This window comes from Talpa occidentalis, unplaced genomic scaffold (genome assembly GCF_014898055.3).
Source record: "Talpa occidentalis isolate TD23 unplaced genomic scaffold, MPIMG_talOcc4v2.1 talOcc4.10, whole genome shotgun sequence".
NCBI classification, from domain to species: domain Eukaryota; kingdom Metazoa; phylum Chordata; class Mammalia; order Eulipotyphla; family Talpidae; genus Talpa; species Talpa occidentalis.
Window position 1 is genome coordinate 104,534,403 of NW_023600993.1, and position 18,290 is coordinate 104,552,692.

Below are 18,290 nucleotides of genomic sequence, written 5' to 3' on the forward strand. Positions count from 1 at the left end.
TCCCGCCTGCACCCTTGGTCTCCCCTCTTGGACCCCACCCGACTTCTCCCCTGCGCTCCTCTCTGCGCCGATCTCTCTGGGACCGACTGTCATCCGAGGGGCGCGGGTGGGAGCCGGCCTTTGCCGAGGGGCTTCCAGCGCCGGGCCTGAGCGCCTAGTACTGCGTGCAACTTCTGTTCCTGCTCTGCACTGACGCACCCCAGCACGGAGGCCAGGGGTCGGGGTTCACGAAGCCCGCAAGTGACAGAGCCAAGGTGTGGCTCATTCTGCCTGGCTGGGAAGCCCCCGGGCCTGGCAGTGCCTCACGGAGGGGAAAGGAGGGCCCTTGGGTGTTGGTATTTCTGGATCCCTCAGAGCCGTGTGGTTTCAGTTTCGCTGTTGAAATCAAGGGCAGCAGAAATCTTGTTGGTCCCTCCTTTAATTGTCTTCCTTTCTCCTCTCCATTTCCTTGCCCCTCTCAGATGTGAGTGAGGTGGGCATTGTATGTGGGCAGCAGCGTGGCCTTCTGAACACGGCCTCCAAGGCAGTTGCGCAGGGAGGTGTGCTCACCAGCATTAAACATACGTGTGCGTGTGTCGCGTTCATGGAAACACGCCCCCTGGCCCCCATGGTGTGTGTGGTTTTTTCTAAACAGTATCTAACTCGGGGACTTTGTCGTGATTACCTGTGTAAGGACGACCACTGATCTGTGGTTGGGACCTTCCTTTTGCAGATCAGAAGGTAAGAGCTACAGGGAGTGGCGTGATCACCCGGGGCACGTGGGTAGGGAGAGCAGAGCTGGCATTGAAGTCTTTGCTCCTGATCTGGGGCTCTTCTCCAGTACGTCCTGGGGTGGCCCTTAAAGTGTGATGTCCTTGGGGAAGAAGCAATTGAATAATAAATGTCCGTGTGTCTGCAGGCCGCCTCCTGGCTGAGACCAGGTAGATGATGTGCATGCCTGGAAAAGGGCGCCTTTGTTCTCATCCTGTGTCACGCACCTCCATGCTTGGGGGGCACCTGGCTGCCGGCAGCTGTCCTGCCCTTCCCCATGGCAGCTGTCCTGGCTTCTCCCAGTTAGCAGAGGGGACCAGCCCAGCCATGCGGTTTTATGTGCTGAGGCACCCCTGCAGCCTCTCTCCGACATTCCTCTCTTGGGGTAAAAGCAGTGGCCTTTTCCAGGGGTCCTCTTACGGGGCGCCTTGGTGGGTAGGGAGAGACTGCTGAGGACAAGGACGGGGCCAGCCTGCCTTTGTCCAGGTGTGCGGCCACCGCCAAGCTGAGTCTCCCCACCTCAGCAGACATCAGCTAGACTGGGGGTCCAGAAACCTGAACAGGAAGCCCAGCTCTACTGTTGAACATGTTTGCGATCTTTCAACGCCCGCCCCTTACCTGCCCTCGCTCCTGGTGTCTCGGGTCATGTGGGAGGGAGTGTCTGCTCACGGGGTACGTGGACGCTGCCTTGTAGCGTCGCTGGACTCTGTTGAAGGTGGAGTACACATATTTGCACTGCCTTTGAGAAACAGATTCTGTGTATTTTATTTACGAACTTTTTCTGATTTTAATTAGAAATTCATGGTTTTTTCTTTCCATAAAATGCATTTGTTTCATAGTGAAAAACTGCTAGTAAATTTTTAAATATAATCTGTAAAATGGCAGCTTTCAGATCATCTTAAAATACTGCTGTCACTGTCCTGCTTACCACTTGGAGTGTCACAGCTGCCTGCAGAGGACACGACTAGTGCATTATTCCTCTCCCATTTCTGAGAACCCTTGGGACGCGCTCGCATTAGAGGAGGTTCTAAGTCAGCCTCTGAGGGGTGGGAGGGAGAGGAGCCGGCCAGAGTAATGCAGTGTTTGAAGGTTCACAAGGGGTGTAGGGGACCGGGTGGCCAGTGCCTTCTCAGCTTTCCCGTTAACCAGGGCTCAGGGGACCTTCCATTATGCATTGGAAGTCTGGGTTCTGGCCTAACATGTTATTTTCTCCAGAAAATGGCAAATCATTCGTTTTATAAACCTAGGTGGTAGCTGAGCTTCTTGGTGCCAGTAGGTGGAAATGTGTGGGCTCCCCTGAGGGCTTGAGGAACCTGGTCGCCCAGGCCGCGTCTGCCTCTCCTCCCTTGTCCTTCAGCTGAGCGCGGTCGCCCCTTCTGGGGTCCCTGCCTGGTGAGCGGCAGGAGTGCGCAAGGAGGGGCAGGCGCTATGGTCTGCGTTACTTGGCCCAAGGTGCCGCGGTTTTGGCCCCTGCTCCTGGATACACACCATCTACTACCAGAGGTGGGTTTCGGTCGTTCAGATCTGGACCTCAGCAGAATAGGCACACCTGAATGGAGACTGGGGAAGAGGAGATTGCGTTACCCCCCTGAGATTTTAAATGCAAGAAAAATAGGAGCTTTTGAATTAATGAATTGTTAGAAGTAGTGGGGGGTGTCCCCATTTGTTCTGGCTTTTCAAAATGAAATCTATTTTGTGAACTGTCAGGTGGGAAAATATTTTTAAGTGAGATAATTTCTGAAGATATCTTTGTGGTAAGCTCTTAGTGGTTGTGGATTTTTTTTTTTTTTAATACTGCAGTTTAATAATGAGGGAGTTTTCCATTAATATTCCAAACCATGTTTGCCAGCGGATACAGCAGGTGAAGTGGTAAAATTATGGGCCCATCAAAAATACTTACGCTTCCTGTAATATGATATTAAGTTTAATATTTTTATGACCTTCACTGAATTCGAATTCCATGAAAGTAGCAAGCACACTTCCGCTGGCGGTCCAGTTATGCACATTGGTTGCCTGTGTACCAAGCACATTAGAAATGCAGCCTCTGGTCTGGGGGTGGGGGGCTGGAAGGAGTCGTAGAAACCAGAGTTCAGGTGCAGACACTCTGGACCAGGTGTGCCCTGGGAGCCGAAGGTGGAGAGAGGACACACGCGCGCCTTCTGGTGTCCAAGTCTGTGTTTCAGATGAAAATTTAAAGAATGAAAGAGCAGTTTTCATTCCTGACTAGAGCCCTTTCCAGCACTTATTTCAATCACATTTAAAGCATAAAGTTCTTCCAATAAAACCCTGAGGACAGAGAATCACTCTCAGCAACTCTTCTTGGATGGAAACAGTGGTCAATTAATGTAATTGGGTAGTACTGCGATTGATAATTAATCCTTTTAAGATTTTGCTGACTCAGTTTCGCAGAGCTGCTTGCTTCTCCAGGACCAGCCAGCCTTGGCCTGCAGCTTCGCTTGATTAGCAAGAGAGTTTAAGTGCCCTGCCCTTCGAGAGAGGACCGAGGCATTCATCTGTCAAGCGCTGATAGTGGGAGCTAAATTTGGGGGGTTTGGGCATTTTAACAGCAACATTCTTCTTCGTTTGATCATTTGCTGTGGAGTCTCAGATAAGCGAAGCCTTTTTATAAATGGTTTTTATGAACCAGGCTTATTACTCTCAGATAAGAACAACTCACATTCATACTTAAAAAGCTGTCTTTAATCTTTTTCACCAGATGAGATTCTTGTTTTATAAAACATTACCAACAAAAATTCACCGTGATTGTGCTTTTAGAGAAATTTTAAGTTTATTGTAATATTTGTCTCTTAACAATCCTGTTTCATTTTTTATAAATACAACACAAGTACGGCTTTGTATTTTCAAAGACTCTGATGAGGAGGACTTCTCGGCACTTCTGGTATATACCTTATCTTGCTGAATGAAGGTGACTTAGCTTCCTGCGGCGCGACCTGAGGAGGAGCGTGACCTCAGCCTGACGTAGAGCCACCAGGAGTGATGTTCCTGTCACTGCTTGCAGTTCCTTGCGTGTTCATGCCCTTGAGCTCGGCACTCTGCACTGCACCCCTGCCTCGAGTCAGCCTGGCCTCTTCTGGTGTCCAGCCCGTCCTGGGCCAGGATGAAGGAAGAGGACTGTGGGAGTGGCCATAGCGACAGCCTGGACAGGGGCCCAGAGAGCAGGGGGAGGGCTGGGGACGGTGGTAGGGCCCCACTTCCAGAAGCCTCAGGGCAGCTGGTCTTCCCGTTCAGTCTAGACACAGATCTGTGGGTCGGCCTGAGTTTGTGAGGCCTCCCAGGGCAGGCGCGGTTGGCAGGGGCTGTAATGTGCTCCATGCCCAAGTGGGGTAGGAAACAGGGATGTGTGTTGGAGTTTCAGAAATATGTAAGAAGGAGGAAGCTTTGTTCTTGGGCCAGTTCCTGTAAATGGAACAGCCCATCTTGTAGTGACACCGGCGCAAGCTGTAGCAGTCTCTGCACAGACAAGTTAATGGTGTCAAAAGGAGCCTGTTATCCGAGACCGGCCTTCAGTGAGAACACAGACAATTCAATGGTCACTTCTTCGTAGAGAGGTGAGTTAGTCATCTACCTGCTAGACTCTTCCATTCGTGGGTCCTTGAGTAGGCAGAGGTCCGGAAAAGTAGAATGTTTTCAGCCTCACGAAAGTCCTGAGGGCAGTCAAGCGCTCACCCCTGGCAGGGATGTCGTCGAGCGTGTCGAGCTGCTTGACTTTAGGCTGAGCTCCGTGACCCGGTTTTGGTGACCCTCGCTGTCTTCAGCTGATCTCCGGCTCCAGTTGGCTCTTATGTCTGTGACTAGTTTCCAGAAAAGCGGAGCGATGACTTGGTTATCACACCATAAATGTGCTTGGGTAGAGACATCTTCGCTGTGGGCTGCGTGAGGAGAGGCAGCGGAGGGGGTCAGAGCCTCTTCCTTAGCCACCACAGGCATGGCAGGACCTGGGAGAAGCCGCAGGCGAGGGAGAGAGTGGGCTTCCTCTCTGGGCTGGCCCACAGGACTTCTGGAGGGACCCAAGTCAAAAGGGCTCTGGATGTTGGGAGGGAGGCACCACGCACCTGCCAGCCAACAGAAGGTGCAAACCGGTGCCTAGAGCGTGGGAGACCAGGCCTGGCGTCCTGGCCACAGCCTGCCTGGGCACACACATGTGGGCAGCTGCCTCTGGAGTCTTCGTACCAACTCTGTTCCTGATGGGACACCGTCCCAAGATAGTGATGACAGGGCGTGAGGAGGAGGTGGTGGACTGCGGGGCGACGGGGCTCCGCCTCCAGGTGTGCCCCTCCAGAAGGCTCCGCCCAGGCCTGCATGTCAGAGACTGGAAGAATTCACCTGCGTGCTGCTGGGTCAGACCCTCGTCGGGAGGAGTCCTGTCTAGTGGGTTCAGCCCTGGGAGTTGTGTGTGGGCGGGAACCCAGAGAGACAAGCCAGGTGGCCACACAGTAAGCAGAGACGGGGTGTGTGGGGGGGGACAGGCTTGTGCGCTGGCAGCGTGACGTGGGGAGGCCTGTTGCTGCTGGATTACACTGGAATCCCAGGGGACCCAGACCACAATGGGATACAGGGGAGATAGGGTTTGGGTGGGAGGTGTTTGAGGAATGCCATGACACGAATGGGTATTTGGGGGGAGGGTACATTTGTAAGGGTTTGGGGGCTCCATGGGGTAATTCGGTTGGGTGGAAACTGGGAGGAGGCGAGACTCGCTGTCCTTGGAGGTGGGCGCCCAGGCAGCCCCGAGGTCTGGTTCAGCCAGAGAGGCCTCTGGGAGGTAAAATCTCAAGATTCAACAACCAGTGGCGGGCTTGTGCGTGCTTGTGGGGTCTCCGTTTGTTCCCCCACTCTTCGGGGACGGAGGAGCCCATCTGTGGCCGGGGGTCTCCTCGCGAGCTTCCGTGTAGTGTTTGATCAGGTCCTCGAGCCTGGAGGTGGGTGTGTTAACAAGCAGCCTGTGCTCGTCTCAGTCCAGCTCCAGCCCAGGGGCCACACCAGGCTCGCCCACAAAGCGTTAACGCTGCCGGCCGCCCGCCTCCCGCCGTCTCCTGGTAACAGGCTGCTGCTCAACGTGGGATCAGCAGATACACTTTAGAAGTAGGATAGATGGTTCATTTAAGAGGGTTTTATCATCAGTGTCTCTGGTATTCAAGTGAAATAAATTAAGTTAATGGGAAGCTCTTTTATAGCCTGTCATGGAAAAAAGTACATAATTTCTGTCACAATTTGCATGTATGGAGCTGAAAGAACAAACGATTAACAACATTTATTCTGTCATGTCCTCATGAAGTCCCAGCTGATAGGGTACAGCAAAGTGAACTTGGCAGGAGAGGACGGTGGCCAAGAAGCGCCCCCTTTCGCACATGACCTGGGGCCGTGCTCCGCAAGGCGAGGGCGCCGGGGCTCGGAGTCTCCCGGCGTCAGTGGCCGCTCGGAGCCCTCACCCTTGGTGCTGGTTGAGAGCCCACAAGGAAAGGCCGCTGGCGGGTGGCGGACACCTTGTTTTCCATTGCCACTCACGGGGGGAAGGAGGGTGCCCGCCTGCCGTGCTCCCTGAGCTCTGGCGTCACCTTGACTCACGCTGAAGTTTCCACTCACCGGCCCTGGGGCCTCGGGGCCTGGCCTGTGCCTCACCAGCCGGCTCTCGCCGTGTTTGCCGCCTCCAGCAGTCTCGTGCTCCGTGGTGTGCCGACACGTCTGTCCATCTCGGGGTCTGCACGCAGGACGTGCCGCTCAGGTCTGCTCTCTGGGCACTTGGTGGGTTGATGTCCTGGGCCAGCGATTGTTCTGGTGACACCTGGCAGATGGAGGCAGCAGTGGGCTTCGGCACCCTTCTGCAGAGGCGGGCCAAGCGCCTGCGGGGTGGTCTGGCCAGAGGAGCCCAGCCCTTTCCCTCTGAAGCTCACGGGCTTCTGTCTCCACCGCAGCCCGGGATGGGCCTGAAAGCACAAGGCCGGGTCTCCCGAACGCCGGCGTGGTTTGTGGGGAGCTGCACGTCCTCCCAGGATGGAGCCGCACCCCCCACCCAGGGCCTGCGCTGGGATTCTTCACCCAGGGCTCTGCTCCCCGCGACCCTGTGGAGTAGCTGGGCGGATATCGGGGCTCAGGACCTCTTCACACGCTTGGGAAGACCCCATGGTCTTTATTTGTGGATGTATCAGTATTTTTAGTGCAGATTTAACTGAGGAATTGAAAAGGCATTCATTTAATAATAACATTAATAAATAATTACCTGCTAATAGTATGCCATTTTTAATGAAAAATAACTTGTCAAAAAAATTCAGTGTGCAGACTGACGTTATTTGACAGTGTTCTCAAATCTCTGGTGTCTGGCTCCCCGGAAGGCGGCCTGGCTCCGGGAATTGCTTCCTCGTTGGGTCCGGGCTGTGCGCTGCGGTGGCCGTGCTGAAGGAAGGCCGCTTTGGCGGGACGTGTGGGAGAGAAGAGGGTACTTTTAACAGCCTTTTCAGACGGTCATGGACCAGTCTCCGTTGATGTTACACCAGAGCTTGACAGTGGCACCCCCGGGCCAGCCGGGAGGGCTGGAGTCACGAGCAGGCTGCTCCCCGGGCTGGTGTGGCGTGCTGCAGGGTCTTTGGAGTGTCAGCCGCGCCCCACAGATCTCCTTCCCGCATGTTGGCGTGTCCATCACACCATGCCAGGAGGTCACGTGTTTTGCTGTTCCCCCTGACCTCCTTGGACAAGCCGTTGAATATTTGGGAAGCTGTGGAGCTCTTGAGAGCAGACGTAAATTTTCCAAGATTCTACTTTTTTCTTGAGAGCTTGGATTTTTTTCATTGGCAAAACTGCTGCAAGTTGTTTTCCTTGAAGTGTGTTCATTCATTTTTGAATGTACCAGGCCTGAGTGACGTGGTTTTCTGTCTGTCCCTCAGTTCGCTGTGTTGCCTTTGGAAGCCTCCTGCCAGCTCACAGCTCAGGCGGCCAGCAGGAGGCTCTTGGGGCCGTTGTGGTCTTCCTCCCCAAGGCGGGCGAGGTGGGCATATGTGCGGGTATCGCCAGCTCACCGGGCCTCACTGAGGGCATCCTTAGGAAGCCCCGGCTGTGTCGATGCCTGCGCCGAGGTGCTAGCCTCGCGCGTCCCAGATCAGCACAGTGAAAGGGGGTGACCTTCGCTGCTGACCACTGTTTGGACTCTGGTCACCCTGTGGGGGCCCTTGGGGTCTGCGGGTGTGCCTGGAGACCTGTGTGATCTGACCTGGGGCAAAGCATGTTGGTCTCTGGCCCCATCCTCTAAGGTGCTAACCACGGGGCCCTCTGAGCGCTGCCCTCCCCTGAAGACCATGAAGACAAGGGCTGCTGTGGGGGCTGGGGGAGGGGAGCTTGTGGAGGTGCCTCTGCGCCCAACAGCCACAGTCACGGGCACTTCCTCTCCGCCTGGGGGCTCCAGGAAGGGGCAGGCGGGCGTGGGCATGTCCGAGCCCCAGCAGAGTCTGACCCTCCTCACCGCCTGAGGAGGACGAGGGGCTGGGGCAGCAGCAGCGGTCCGGGGCTCTTCCTGCGGGATGTCCTGGTGCTCTGACCAGTGCAGTCTCTGCAGGGCCGCAGGGCGCCTTGCAGACAGTCCCCCTTAGCCTCAGCGCCCTCCATGGGGTGGCAGCCAAGGGGCTGCCAGCCTGGGTGCAGTCTCCAGGGTGAGAGGCTGCTTAGCATCTGCAGCTGTGCCTCCTGGAGGCTCGGTCAGTCCAGCACCGAGTTCTTTCCCGTAAAAACAACAGAGTGTGATTTGGTCACAGCACATCAAAGTCTCGACCCATTTCACTGCAATTCTTGAAGAGTATTAACTTTACAGTGGTTCGAAGGCTGAGTCCCACCCAGGAGGGAGTGCAGCGTGTGAAGACTTGGGGCATCTGTACTTCTATTCCCACGCGTGTGGGGCACAGGGTGGGCACCCTTCCTGTCCAGGAGTGGCCAGTGGCAGAGGGCGCTGACGGCGCTGGCTTCTCTCCGAGGTCTCGCTGCTTCCCCAGCTGTGACCTTGAGCGAGCACCGCGCCTGTCAAGCCCCGTCCTTCACTTGTACAGGAGGGTTTGGGCTCTAGCTTGATGGTGAGCTTTAGAGGAAGCACCTGGGGACCCCCAAGGAGGGCTTCAAAGGCAAGGGTACATGGGTGAACGCCAGCCGGTGGTGGTGACCTCTCCGTGGGCTGCTGACCTCCATGAGCAGTCACCCTGGCCGTGACATTTTTGACCTTTCTCTAGCCGTGTTTGCAGCGCTACCCTGGTGGCTGTGTGGGGCCGGGGCGCAAACAGCGGGGGCCGTGCTGTGTTACTGGGCTGTCGGAAAAGTCAATGATGCACGTGTGCTTGAAAAACAGAAAACACGTGGGACTTTCCGGCAACCCAGGAGTTCCCGAAGAGGCCATTTGGGTATGTTTTCTTGAACAAAACAGGCATGTGGGCACTGGTCCGTGCCCCGGGGCGTGTGGCAGAGGCGCGTGCCGTGAGAGAGCAGGGCTAGGAGTCGGAGTGCCAGGGTTCTCCGCCCCGGTGCCCACCCGCCCTGCGTTTGCCCTTGGGCAGGGCCTCTGGCTCTGTGGGCCTCGGGTTTGAGACCTGCAGGGTGGGAAGATCCGGTCACCTTGCCCTGCCCCTATAGCCGCGGCCCGCGAGGCTCAGAGGAGCGCCCGGTCAACTGCCTGCGCCAGGGGACAAGTGTTAATGTGACAAGTGGCTGCTGGTAACCAAGCTCTGACCCTCCTAATGAAATATTTTCTTTCTTAGTGATGTTGCAGCCTTTCGATTATGACCCCAATGAGAAAAGTAAACACAAGTTTATGGTTCAGTCTATGTTTGCTCCAACTGACACTTCTGATATGGAGGCAGTAGTAAGTACTGAATGCTTCTTATTCTTTCTCGGTCGTTAGCAAGCGAGGCGGTGCGGACCGCGGGTGCATGCTCTGAGAATGCGTCAGCACGGTTCTTCGGGGAGCCGGTGTTCCCGGGAGGTTCGTCCTCTGACTTCTCCTTTGTGGATTTTCTGAAACTTTGATTTTAACATTTTAACTTTGCAGAATAGCATTCTTTTCTGACCTTTTTGTCTCCGTGTGCTTCAGCAGTTCCTTGTTCTGATGGCTTCTGTCTTGAATGGTTTGAGGATTCTCTCCTGCTTCCCCTCCCGCCACCCCCACCTGCGTGTTGTGAGGCGCGGGCGGGCTGCGTCGGGTGCTGACCGCCCTGCAGCCCCCACAGCGTTCTCCTGCTTGGGGCCGGGTTTCCTTCCCCCTTGGGAGAGCCTTTCTTTTTTTTCCCCCTGCTTTAAATACGTGTCTAACTCACTAATTTTGGTAACAATAAGATGACTTTATTTTCATAAATAAGTGATGTGGTACTGATTTTGTGGAAAAAAGATTATACCAGTTCTCCCCCAAGCCAGCCTCTTCCACGTTTGGGTAACACAGCAGCTCCTGGGCGCCGTGCAGGGATCACGACGTGCAGGCGAGCCTAGCGGTCTGGAGAGGAGGCGGAGCGCCCCACACCCCCACTCGGGGGCCTGAGTCCTAGCTGTGGGCCGGGGCTCCCTGCACAGCCCCTCCGTGCCCGGGGTCACCGCACAGCATGCTCCTTCGCCCCGGCGCTGCCCAGCTGATGCAGGCGCTCAGCTTCCGGGCGAGCCAGGTGTTCTGGCTGTGGCGTGGTCCGGGAGAAAGGCCTTCTCTTCATAGAAACCGTTGCTGAGGCATCCACGACTTTCTCGCTTACTTTCTGGAACGTGGCGCATCGGTTCCTGGTGACCGGCGTGGCGAGGACACGGGCGCCATGGAGGGGCAGTTGTGTCCGCCCCACGGCGGCCGCCCGGTGATGGCGCAGTGGGTCATGGGAAGCCGAGGGCTCCCTCTGCTAATGGGCAGCAGGGCTGCACGGGGCTCGGTCCCCTGCGCGGTGGGGATGCGTCCAGGCCCCGTGCTGGCATCGTGCCCGGCGTGGAGCGGCCATGGCGCCAAGCGCAGGCGTGGCCAGGCTCTCGGTAGGCACCCAGGGTGAGCTCCCCTTCCCCGCATTGTTTTCAAGACAGTGAAAAATTTTTGACACAAGATGGGCATTGTTGGAAGCTTTGGAAAGATGCAGAGAAGCAGACACAAGGGAAAGCAACATAAAAGTGACTAACTCGTTCATACTAGACCTCGCCACTGTTTTTTTTTTATTTTTAAGATATTTTTGTTTTTATTTTGATACATAAAAGTTGAAAAAATAGTGCAGTCCCTATCATTGTCACCTTTGCCCGAGTTCCCAGGGGACTTGTTGCCACGTGGGCTTCGCGGCTTCATCCGCTGTCCTGCTGCTGCGGCAGGCTCCTGATGCCTCGCCCCCGGTGTCCGGTGGTGGCCCGGGCCGGGGCTGTCTTCTGGCAGGGCACCCCGAGCCTCCTGTTCCCCAGGACTGGGACGGAGCTGCAGCCAGGGGGCTTGCAGAGGCCTCACGTTCTGGACTCATTCAGTTACTGCCTCGTGATTACATTTCCTCATCGGAATGTTTCTGGGCCAGAACATCCCGCAGGCCTGGCCTGTGTACATCCATCAGAGCATCTGGTGTCTGTCATCCCTTGCGAGTGACACCAGGTTAGATGACCCGGGGTAACTGGTGGGCGCTGGTGGTCCTCAGCGTCGGCCCTTCTGCGCAGGGTCATGAGGTGGTCGTGACCTCCGAGGCCATGTGCACGGCCTGCCCGTCGGCGGTCTTGGCCTCTGGTGCTGCGAGTGGCTGTGGTGCCCTTGCACGGCGCTCTCCTGTCACGCCAGGCGGTCACGCACGCGCTGGGGCAGGGGAGCAGGCAGTGTTTGTCACTGCCTGGCACTCTGTGAACTCCTGCATGAGTAAATGCTCTTCTGTACCCTTGGAATGGCACTTACTCGGACAGGGCCTGGTGGCTAGGGAGGCGCCCCCGTTGTTAAATGCAGACTGGTCCCCATTTTTGGCTCTTGGCACCTTTGTTGCTCTAGCTGCCTCCTGCATGATCCTGGGGAGGGGCCGGGGGCACTTGATCCTTCCGTGGGGTGTGACCTTCCTGCCTCGCTGGACTGCAGCTCTCAGGCCACTGGAGTTCCTGCCCGCTGCTAGCAGGAGCGCATCACCCCAGAACAGGCCCTCGGCCCGAGGATGTTCCCACCCGGAACACGGGGGTCAGCCAGATAGCTGCGGGGGAGAGGGCGGCTTGCCAGTTAGGCTGTCTGGGGTGGTGGGCGGCGCCCCCTGAGCAGGATGTGCCCGGAGGAGCAGGTGTCGCTCTCTTAAGGAGAGACATCCTGTGGCCATCCAGATCCAACCGGGGAGGCCCCCTTTGTCCCTTGGTGCTTCTCTCTGCCCACGCGCTCCCCACAGGCAGGTGACCAGGGAGCGCTGCTGACTTTGAGGAGTCACCACAGCAAGACCAGGACTGGTGAAGTGCGACAAATGTTCAGCCCAGCTAGTATATTCAATCCGGTCGTGTTAAAAATACTGAAATCTCAGCAGACTTAAGTTTTTTATTTGATATACATCAGGGCTTTCTTGTTAAGAGTGTTTTTCTGAAATTGTCAGTTATAGGAAGAAAATTATTCTTCCAGCAGCTTTATAATATCCTGATTATTAAATTTAAATTGTTTTAGTGGAAGGAGGCAAAACCGGAAGACCTTATGGATTCAAAACTTAGATGTGTGTTTGAATTGCCAGCAGAAAATGATAAACCAGTAAGTATGTTTACAGTTAACAATAATTGAATGTTGCAAGCTGATACTTATTTGCATACCATCTCCTGCGAAACCAAGATTTAAGTTGGCAAATTATTTTCCTTCCTCTGATGTATGAAGAAAAAAATAAGCTGAAGTCAACAAATATGTAGGCTTTTATGAAATCAGCCTTTGAAAGATTTGCAGAAAGACTACTAATTGAAACAATTTTTCCCCTTGAAAGTGCAACCTGTTGGCTGTTGAAATGTCAAATCCCAGGAGCTTCTTTGTCTTCGCGAAGTTCTGGGTTGCTCTTTAACAGCGGGGAAGACTAAACGGGGAATAATTTGCCGTCTGTCTGTCGTGCTGCTGGGAGGGCCGATGGAGGTGCCGGGCCTGGCCTTGTTCGGGTGCCGCCCATAGCCCTCCCTGCCTGCCCTTCTCAGCATCACCGCTCTGCCTGCTTGACCCCACCTGCCCCTTCAGTCACCGCCTGCTTTCAGAGTAGCCTTTCTCGGCCCCGGCTCTGTGGACACTCAGACGCGGCGGGGAGGGGCCTTCCGTGCCTGTGGGGGGGCTCAGCAGCACCACTGGCCTCTGTGCGAGAAGCCGGTAGCACCCCTTGTGTGACAGCCAGAGTGTCTCCAGACATTGTCACATGTGCCCCCGACAGCCCCCCAATGAGAGTGGCCCCCGTCCTGCCTGAGAGGCGAGGGAAGGAGTGACTGCCTCCCAGCCGCCAGTCCGGGTGCCCCTGGGTGTCCAGGGTTGTGGCGCCCAGGCCCTCACTGACCGGCTGAAGAGGAGGCTGGGTCCGAGGTGCTGACTTGGACCTAGCCCTAACCCTAACCCTAGTCAGAAAAACTTAAGCTGTATTAAACACCTAATTTAAAACACATGCAGAATATTAAACCGCCCTGGCGTGAGTGGCCGGAGCTGGGCAATAGAGCTGCCCCGGGCCCTGGCTCCCAGGGCCGTGGCGGTCCCCGGGAGCACTGTGGGCATGTGTCTCGTCTGCTTAGTGTTCTCTTGGCGCATTAGTGGCTGCTGTTGTCCCGGCTCTCGGAGTGGACAGTGGCTGAGTCCTGGGGAGGGCAGTTCCGGAGGCAGAGAGACCGTTATGGTCGGCTCTGCAGTCCGGCTTTGTCGAGCGGGGGCCTTGCCTTTCGGGGCCTCGCCCTGCTCATCTGGAAAGGGGAGGGGCAGAGCCAGTCGAGTCATCTCGGTTTGCAGCACAGGACCCCCAGGGCGGCCATCCCGGTTGTCCCCAGCACACCCGAGTGCGCCTGCTCTCCGCCCACGTGCAGACTCATCCCCAGCGGCCCAGGGGTCACGGCGCAGCCTGGGCTTCGCGGCGGGAGCCGGTGCTCCTCGAGTGGGTTCGCCCTCACTGCAGCCCCGAGGCGCTGCGCCAGTGCAGTCAGTTCCCTCTGTCCGCCCTCCCTCGCCTCTACCCCACCAGCGCCCTGGGGATGACCCAGCTCGTGGTGCCCCTCCCTGAGCTTGCACAGCCACAGGATGCGAGTCTTTGCATGGCGGGAAGTGGATGGTACGACACGTGCACGCTTCCTCCTCTGATGCTGGTCTCAGCGAACTCCCTCATTCACAGTTTCTGGGGCCCAGTTCCTTGATGCTTAAGGTACTAGATGAAGGGGCCCATTTTGAAACAAAACGTGACATTGTACCGTGTGGAGGCGGCACTGCCACGTGTAGTGTTGGCTGAGAACTGCTTGCTTGCGTGGACAGTCCTTCACTGCCTGGTGGTGACGCTTGGGCTTCCGTTTATTTCTGAACAGCATGATGTAGAGATAAATAAAATTCTATCCACAACCGCATCAAAGACAGAAACGCCAACAGTGTCTAAACCTCTGAGTTCTTCCTTGGATGACACCGAAGTCAAGAAGGTGATGGAAGAATGCAAGCGGCTGCAAGGCGAAGTCCAGCGGCTGCGGGAGGAGAACAAGCAGTTTAAGGTAACGGCGCTCGTCTCCGGCATCCGCGGAGAGGGGCTCGTCCCTGGGGTCTTGGGAGGGGAGCTGCTGAGCCCCCAGACTTGTGGGGGCGGTTGTGTTTGCTCACCCCCGGAGACATGTCACCGCTTCCATCAGGTTCGCAAAAGGGCCCCTGGCCGCCCCGCCCGCTTAGGAACCACTGTCTCTGGAGCAGAAGTTGCTCAGCTTAGACTCCCATCCCCTTGCGCACACGGTGACAGGCGCTCTTTCACCCTCTTGGTGTAGATTGAAAATAAACTCTGAGGCGGAAATAGAGCAGCAGTAGTCATCCTGAGATCACGTCTCAGACCTCCCTCCCCGCTGGCCGAGCAGCCCTGCTAAGGGCTCTGTGCTGACGCAGGCAGAGCTCTGGTTTTGAAGGCTCTGACTGGGCCTGGGCAGCAGGGCTCATCAGACTGTTGAGATGTGGGGAGACAGGAAGGTGTCGTGGGAGACGCGGAAGCTGGGGAATCAGCAGGCACCAGTATTGGGGCTCCAGCGGTGAGAGGAGGCCGCGCACTCCTTTGGGCCTGAGGGTGCAGGAAGGACTAGTCGGGTCTGAACCAGCTCTGACTCCACGCGTCAGCACCTCCAGGCCTCCGCCCACAGGGCCTCTCCGGCCCTCGGCGCGGGGCAAGGACGTCTGTGCTCAGAACATCTGATCGCAGGGACTTGATTGCGGCTTAAATGTTGGGGCTGATCTGTTCTCTTCGTCATGATCACGCCACCCAACCATGTAATGGGTTTTCACTCTTCAGCCACCGTAGCGCCAGGTACACACGATAAATTCATTTCGGCTGACTCTTCCTCCCCTCTTACTCCGACGAGGCGGCAGATATAGACGGGCCGCCGGCGGGGACACGGCGCTGCCGTGCTCGGTGCTCATCTTGACTTGCCTCGTTCAGTAGCTCCTTTTGGTGTGGGGTAAATCATGACCCTGACGCCTCACTTTTTGGCTAAAAGTCTAGTAAGTAAGATACGCCTGGAGCTTCTCCTTGAGTGTATTTCTCCTCAGAACAGAGTTCTGTGCCATTCCGAATGATGAATAAATAGAAGTAGCTTCTGTGTAAACCACATACTCAGGTGCGTGCTGCTCCACTTCTGCTGGGGGTGACGGGGTGACACCTTCGCCTGTCACCGCGCAGAGACCTTGGCCATGCCCCACAGGCGGAGTATTGGCAAAATATTGTCAGGCCAGCCTTGACATTAGAAGATTCTTTTTCCTGCTAGATGCTGGTTTCTTGTCTTGTTTCATTCTTTCATTTGTCAACAAATTTCCCCGTCCCTACCACTAAGCTGGCCCAGTGGATCCAGACATGAGCCGTCCATGCCCAGGATGAACTCTCTGTTGATAGGGCCCCAGGGGCACGAGACAAGTCCTGGCAAGGGCGAGAGGGTCGAGTGGTCCCACAGAGACGGCCGCTGTCTCCTGGACCTCTGGGGTGCTCGGTGGGCGGGAGGGCAGAAGGAGCCGGGTGTGCAGCTGCGTGTGAGGCGCAGGCTGAGTCAACGGGGTGACGGGCAGGAGAGGCCCTGGTAGGAATGGAAAGAAGGCCTTGGTGCTCCCGTCGGAGGGCACAGGAGGAGAGCCTCGCTCTTCTTGACACAGCTGTGAGGTTGAGGGCCCACTGTCCCCGCGCGCAAGAGGGCTGCACCTTGGTGGGAATCCTCGCGTTAAATAGAAGACATTTGTGATGAGTGTTTTGAGTTGTCACAGCTGGTTTGACATTCCCGGAATCCCAGGCCTGAGGCACCGTCAGCACACACCCCCTCAGATCCCGCCTCGGCAGGAAGCTTCACCTGGGGAGCCCTAGTCCCTGCTTTTTGTGGTTTCTCATGTCTGTCGGGGGAGGCCTGCCATCGCAGATGCCCAGGACATGGTTAGGAGAGCCTGGGTGTTGGGGAAGAAGATCATCTGGGAGACGGGGCAGGAAGCAGGGTGGGGCCCAGGGTGCATTGGGGCTGGCTGACCCTCGTACCAGCTCTCTCGGGAACCAGGGTGTGCACACTTAAATTTGTGGGATGAAAAGGTCCTGTAGCAGCCTCAGGTCACAGGGACGGAAGAAAAGGAGGACCTCCGACAGTGGCCCAGGGCCGTCCCTTGTCGGTTTCGGTTCCTCCATTTTCAAAATGAGGAGGTCGGACCCCAAGGCCCCCGAGTCACGGTGTGAAGGCCCCGCCCCAGGCTCTGCTGTGACGACGTCTCCCGGCCTTGGGATTGTCTTTGAAATGTGCCTTTGCTCCCCCAGGAAGAAGACGGGCTCCGGATGAGGAAGACGGTGCACAGCAACAGCCCTGCGCCCGCGCTGGCCTCGGCCGGGAAGGAGGAGGGCTTGAGCACCCGGCTGCTGGCGCTGGTGGTCCTGTTCTTCATCGTCGGGGTCATCATAGGGAAGATCGCCTTGTAGGGGGTGTGCTCGGGACGGTCGCCGCCTGTGGGCCTGAGCCTGGGAGCTGAGTCTGCCGTAACCATGTGTACAGAATTAATGTATGATGACATCTCACAGGTCTTGCCTTTAAATTACCCCTCCCCAAACATGCGTGCACCCGTGTGCACACGCGTGCACAGATATAATATTAACAACCTTTTAGAAAGTTAAAAATGTATAGTAAATGATGGGGGAAAGAATGATCTCCGCCGGTGACGAGGAACCGTGATTAGGCAGTGCTGGCATGCGTGTCATTTCAAACGACGTCGCCTCGCCCGCGTGGCTGGATTACCTCTCACACAGACGTGCTCCCTGCCTGCCGGCGCCGGCCCTCAGGAGCCCCCTCCTCACGTCGCCCCACGCTGCTCACCCCCACACGCACCCCCGGCCTGCTGCTTCACGTTTTGCCCCAGCTGGCAGCTCCCTGGGACCCAGGAACCGTCGGAAGCCGACGAGCGCCAGCTGCCCTTGCTCCGGCGCAGGTGGAGGCCTGGGGTGGCCGATCAGCCCCTCACTTGGGAAGTCGAGTCAGCGCTTTGTTCTCTTGCAGGGACCATGCTGAGCCGCCGTCGGTTCGGGCAGCAAGGCGGAACTGTTTAGAGACTTGATGCCTGTTTAACTTATTTACTGTATTTCATCTCATGTTTTCTTGTCACAAGGTTCATGCTGGGGCTCCCTAGGCTGTGGGTAGAGCTGGCGCTGCCGCCCTCCCTCTCTGGAGGGGCTGGCTCTGAGGGCATCCAGCAGCTGCCAGGGAGGGGCGGCCTTGGTCGTGACGGTGGACTCTGCTTTATCCTTTCTCATGGGAAGAGCGGCCCATCCAGCGCGTTGTCCTTGGACGGGACCTCGGGCCCCACTCGTCTGTCCACCCGCGTGCCCTGAGTCCAGCCTGACCGCTCCCTTGGGGCCCAGCATGGGACCAGGCGAGTGAGTCGGCAGCAGAGTGGTGAGGAGGGGGGCGTAGGGGTGGGGTGAGAGGCTTCCCGTAATCCATCCAGTAGTCATTGAGGGTTTGACTGTGAATTCATTTTATGTCACAAATGACCAATTCTGTTTGACTATGTAGCATCATAAAAGAAAAAAATTAAAATAAAACCCCAAAATTAAGTGTTCTTTTGTCATTTTGTCATTTGTGCATGGGGTGGGGGGGGGGATGAGAGGTGGTGGTTTTACCGTTTTGTTATTGGAAGGTGATAAAAACACGCCCTGTCAGTGAGAAATGTGTGTTCAGCGATGTCAGCGTGTACAGACGTCTGGGTTTTTTTGAGTTGGCTTCCACCAGAAGTATAAAAATAAAACTGCTGAAAATCTCAGGCAGCTGGACACCCTGGCCTTTCAGTGAGAGGAAATCTCTTCTGGGTCAAGGGACCGCGCAGAACCGCCTGGTGTGTTAGAGACAGTTCGCGCCCCAGCCCGTGGGGTCATCGGTCCAGGCCCTGCTTGCCTGGTTAGGGG

The 18,290-nt window shown here is 56.4% G+C and overlaps 1 protein-coding gene across 1 annotated transcript in view; it reads left to right on the plus strand.

Annotated features, from left to right (window-relative positions):
- Positions 1–17,939, plus strand: part of VAPB (VAMP associated protein B and C) — a 36,130-nt gene extending 18,191 nt beyond the window's left edge. Inside the window, exons 3-6 of the mRNA XM_037500824.2 lie at positions 9,495–9,598; positions 12,356–12,436; positions 14,212–14,388; positions 16,656–17,939. Of these exons, the coding sequence (XP_037356721.1) occupies positions 9,495–9,598; positions 12,356–12,436; positions 14,212–14,388; positions 16,656–16,814 (521 nt within the window). The 3' untranslated portion in view covers positions 16,815–17,939. The remainder of the gene's footprint in view (positions 1–9,494; positions 9,599–12,355; positions 12,437–14,211; positions 14,389–16,655) is intronic.
- The last annotated feature ends 351 nt before the right edge of the window (positions 17,940–18,290 follow it).